This window comes from Setaria italica, chromosome V (assembly GCF_000263155.2).
Source record: "Setaria italica strain Yugu1 chromosome V, Setaria_italica_v2.0, whole genome shotgun sequence".
Taxonomy (NCBI): domain Eukaryota; kingdom Viridiplantae; phylum Streptophyta; class Magnoliopsida; order Poales; family Poaceae; genus Setaria; species Setaria italica.
This window is the reverse complement of record NC_028454.1, coordinates 9,154,507-9,159,680: the sequence shown is the minus strand read 5'-3', so window position 1 is coordinate 9,159,680 and position 5,174 is coordinate 9,154,507. Positions and strand designations below refer to the sequence as shown.

At 38.1% G+C, this 5,174-nt stretch overlaps 1 protein-coding gene across 1 annotated transcript; it reads right to left on the bottom strand.

Annotated features, from left to right (window-relative positions):
• Positions 1-859: 859 nt before the first annotated feature.
• Positions 860-4,551, bottom strand: LOC101762865 (phosphatidylinositol/phosphatidylcholine transfer protein SFH12). Its single transcript, XM_004968192.2, has 14 exons — positions 4,505-4,551; positions 3,953-4,232; positions 3,770-3,869; positions 3,379-3,645; positions 3,224-3,301; positions 3,009-3,110; positions 2,865-2,914; positions 2,688-2,781; positions 2,481-2,579; positions 2,243-2,380; positions 1,931-2,039; positions 1,448-1,827; positions 1,165-1,239; positions 860-877 (listed from the first exon to the last, which is right to left on the bottom strand). The coding sequence occupies exons 1-14, from the start codon at positions 4,548-4,550 to the stop codon at positions 860-862; spliced, it is 1,836 nt and encodes a 611-aa protein (XP_004968249.1). The 5' UTR covers position 4,551.
• Positions 4,552-5,174: the final 623 nt, after the last annotated feature.

The window sequence follows — 5,174 nt, the reverse complement described above, 5'->3', positions numbered from 1 at the left end:
AGAGTTTTTGGAGAAGTTTTTCCATATGATAATCAAAGATGATTGAACAAGAATTACATGAAGCTTACTGGGAGCTAATTGATCAAGGAGGAGTGTTGTGAAACATATTATTAGTGATCAATTAATATTATAGATAATTTTTTAGGACCTTTCATGAATGGACCAACTCTCAAGGGACATGATACCCTTTAGGCATATCCTTTCCCCTTGTATAAATATGTAACCATACCATTCATTCAATTCATTCAATAAATAAAGACAATCCTCAATTCATTCTTTCTGTCTCTCTTTCAACTCTCAACAAACTTGAGCTGCAATTTGGTTTGGGTTTGCTAAGTTAGGCATTAATGAACCACAATGAGATCTAATTCAACTTTAATTATTTAGGATTATCATCAAACTAACCTTAATTAGCATTGATTATCTAATCTTAGGAACTGATTAGGCGCATTTGCATCTAAGGTAATAACTCATTTAGCAAATCAAAATTAACTTAAAAGTTCATCAAAGTGTAAATGGATAGATAAAGCATGCAACATGTGCATTTAAAGAGATCATATTCTCATCATTTAGTAATAAATATATTTATATTGGCAGTACTCAGCAATCCATCCATCCATAATTGGCCATAGCAATGGCAGGATTGACAATTTGGCAGCACATCCACATGACAAGGTACAAACAATGTGAGACTTGGACAATAATTTGCAGCAACATAGGGAAAAAGAAGAAGAACAAAAGAACATTATATGTTACAATCAGAATCGCAGTAGATGCAATCATGCAAACATCAGCTCACTTCCTTCCATCGCACATAAAAGATCTTCTCCTGGACGTGAACATTATGTGCATTTCGCTTCTACCAACGAAATAAACGCTGCAAGTACAATTACAAAGGCCAGCGTTAATCTCATGAAATGAGAGCATGTAAATCGGCGCAGTGGATGAAATATAGTTTCGTAGCATATAATTCGAGTGTTTTAAATCTAGATTAATTTTGAAACAATAACTAGTAAGATCATTGGATTAGGATGACAAGACTATAACACTATGTTAAAGTGATCAGCATTATTTTTTTAAGAAGAAGAATTGATAACAATTGTACGTACTACTTATTTAGACATACTTTTGTTTCGTTATGTGTTTTTTCATCAAGTTGGTTACCTTGCTTTTCTTCTTCTTTTTCTTCTCAATGTACACAATGATCTCCCCTTGACACTCAAGAGTCTTCTGCAAGGCCTGCAAAAATCATATGGAAGCAAGTTTTGTAAGTAGAATAAATATGTTTAGAGGTATGCAAAATACCATGTACTTGTAGGTGTTTCAGGTCATTCACTAATACACAAAGATACAAAATTAACGTAACAAATCACAAATTACTCAGTACTTGGTTTAGTTGGTTATAGTACGGCAAGAACTAGGTTTTCCTGCAAGGAGCAAATGATACCTTCTTTGTAGCTGCAAGCTCCTCTTCTAGTGCACTGATGCGGCTGACAGCAGCTTGCAACATCTCCTCCTTATCGGCCGGCATTGTTGCAGGTTTTGTTAGGAGTGCAAGGATCTTTTCCTCAAGCTCGGCGAGGCGCTTCGTAGATACGACATCTTCAGCGGCCTTCACAGCCTCTGGTGATAGCTTGGATCGCTGCCGCGCTTGGATTTTTGATTTACTTTTCGTGGGGGTAGTAGGTTTAGCATCACCAATGGCAGCGCCAAGTACCTTCACAGGCATGTTTCGCGTCAACCGGAGCATCGTTGCAATGCTCATCACGAGTGCTATGATGCCACCAAAGAGTGGGGGATTGGATCCATTAGAGGCAGTTACAACAGCTGATGAAGGACAGTGTTTGGTCAGTCTACTAGTGGAAGGAAACTAATTAGGTAATAATACTTTGTTGAAATTTGATGGGTCGTAAGGGTGGTACTCATTAACCTTTGGTGATGGCGAGTTTCTCATCCGGCAGAGTTCCCTGGCTCTTGCAGATTGCATCTATGGCCTTTTCAACCATAGGAACATCACAAGAATAGGGTGAACCAGGGGTCTGAAAAAGTTCACGGAGGAATGAGAAGTGTAACAGATAAGTACATAGCATGTGTTGCGATTATTGAGGTTTAAGCTTAGGATTTTTCAACAAGCAGAACATCTTAGCTTGTATGCTGTCGTTCAAACTTCAAAGCAAACTCTTAATCGATGAACTATGTCATTTGCTGGTAATTGAATAATCAATGATAGAGAGTGCCTTACAGGATATAAAGTAGGAATAAGTTCCTCATGGACAGGTGATAATTGAGGATATTCAATTTGGACGCGAGAAATTTTCCGTGACAGAGTGGGTTGACCATCTCCAACTAATTGTGCCTCCCCATCGGATGAAGTTTGTTTCTTTATTTTAGAAAAATAAAAAAAGAGAGGCATAAATAATAGTATTAAAGACATCAATGCAACAACTATGACAACATGAAAATGTTTCTGTTATTTTTACCTTCGGATATATAATGTCATCTTCACAAATCACTTTATCCTCAACCTCAGAAGAGGCTGACCTGCGTGAGCCACACCTCCCAACTCCACTTTGAACCATCTTAACATCAAAGTGGCATAGGGATACCGAGTTAGTGCCTTTGTGATTTTGGTGATATACAATAATGATGACAAGATTGAGAACAAAGCACCAGGTCCGATTACTCACCTTCATGATTTCGGGATCCTTCCAAGGGCCTTTGTCAGCCTTCATGCATCCACCTTCGCACTGGCAAGTTCCACCAAAAAATTCTGGCAGCTCGCTAAATAACAGAAACGTGTACATTTAAGGTTGCAAGTGTGTCATAGAAGTAGCTTACGAGCCAATTAGAGCATTGGTTGTTACCTGGCATCTATCACCTCAAGAAGCTTGCTTTGGTACTTGTTACCTAGAACCTACAGAAATGCATAATTCATGAAACGATCATTTAATTGAGCTCTAGAATCATAGCTACAGGATAAAACCATAAAGTAATTGGAAAAAAAATACATGAATCTTTGCAGTGGTCTTCGGGTCAAGGAAGCTCTTGACTGTGCTCCATAGAAGCCGGAATCCCTGGCCTGCATTAATGATGAACATGCGGCACAGCGACTGGGACAAAAAAAAAACAATTACTGATGTGGTAAGAATGCTACTGTTTGCAAAATTCAGCACAAAATGTATGCGCAAGTATGATTCATAATTTCATATATCAAAGGAATTACCTCTGGATAGTTGTCACCGTCAATCTTCTGAAGCATGCCTATGAGGTCCCTTGCAGCTTTGCTGAATTGCTTCATCCCCTGGAAAATGTGTTAAGGTTACTCACTATAATATTGCAACCACTTGGTAAACTCCCCGCCAATTTGTAGATGCATACCACTCCTTGCACATCAAGAATTGTTGTGCTTTGATCAATATGACGCTTCGCAGCGATTGAACAAGCTGGGAACTTAACAGCAAAGTTCTTCTCAAACTCCTTGACATGGTTCTTGACAAAACGATCCATTGTGGTGACCTGCATCAGCCTATTCACATCAATCTGTCCAAGCCGTTCAATGTAGACAGGCCTGCCCTCCTTATCAACCCCATGGTAACCTTGAGGGTAGCATTGTGCCACCTTATCAGCTTCTTCGAATTTAAATTCCTAAGATGGCATTATAGAAAAAGAAAATGTGACAACAGTTTATGAACTAACCTCTAAGTATTGATGAGAAAGTATTTATCCAAGTGATGTTAGTTTTATCAAAGTCTACGGGAGCTCTAACTACCTTGAGAATGGTATCTGCGCCAAACTCCTTTCTCCATTTCAGCGTATCAGACCACATTTGCTTTGCCTTCTCAATATCAAACTTTCTTGCCTTTAGAAACCTTTGTCATCACAACTTTCATCAATAGTGATCCACATTAAAATGCAATCATACATTAGGATGCGCTATTACTATATCACACACCTCAGCATCATGTGGTAGTCATCATGCTGTGATGGTAGCATCTCTTCAAGTATGAGAAGCTGGCGGAAGGCATCCACAGCCTGCACCTCCTCAGGGTCGCGCTCATCCAATATTGAGACGGACATGACCTTGCTGCTCTTCCGCCCCCTCTTCATGGAATGCCTCATGTTTTGTGAAGCGCTCATCGCTTTCTTCTTCAGAGACGCGATCATTGCTTTCTTTTCATCCTCTGAGTATTCCACATTGGATTTTCTCTTCTCGTCATAGTGTCCATCTAAGGCTGCAAACACAGTTTCTACAAAAGTCAATTCTGCACAGATTCATTGCATGGAAAAAAATTGATTTTCAAGAATTATATCAGATTATGCTTAGGCAAAGGAAAAGTTTATTCGCCATACATGTAAATTTCAATCAAACATCACTGTGTACACATTCTGATATTATGAAATATCATAAGTTCTTTATTAGGACAAAGGAAGATAATAATACTGTATAATATTCCGGTTCGTGAACAATAAAATGCTTATGGCATTCAATTACATGCATACTCACCAGAGCTTAGACGGTGCTCATGAGGTCGTGACAGGACATCTGCCATTAATGGGTCACCCTATCAGACCTGATAAAGAAAGAAGAGGTCTCTGAACAAAAAGCACAGAAGTATTATTCCTTGCTCTCAGGTCAATGCTATGTATGAAGTACAATCAAAACTGAATGCCAATGTAGTAAATACGTCAATGAGGTGATGGTAAGCCTTAAACAATCTGATACAATTAAAATTTAGGATAAAAAATCTTCATACATATTTCAGGGATAGTTTTACTTTGAGCGTGCAGTCGTAATTGTTAGCACAAGACATGCATTCCCTTATTTTATGAAAAAAGTATATTGCTCCATAATAATTCGATTAGAGTATTGTGCTCCTAATCATCTTTGTATCCAAATGTCCATGTATTGATGATATTGCCAAAAATCCAGCTTCTTGTACTCAATTAAAGAAAATATGGAAGTTATCTTAAATATCACACGATTGTTTCTTGGCTAGTACTCTAAGGCCCCGTTTGGATCATTGGAATTGAATTCCATCCTAATAATCATAATTTAGACACAAATTAATTAAGCTAATATAATTGTATGTGGAATATAGTTGTATATTATAGTTGGTGATATGGGAGAGATACTTATATGCTGCACTTCTACTATAGAGAAGCGAGTCTAAGAG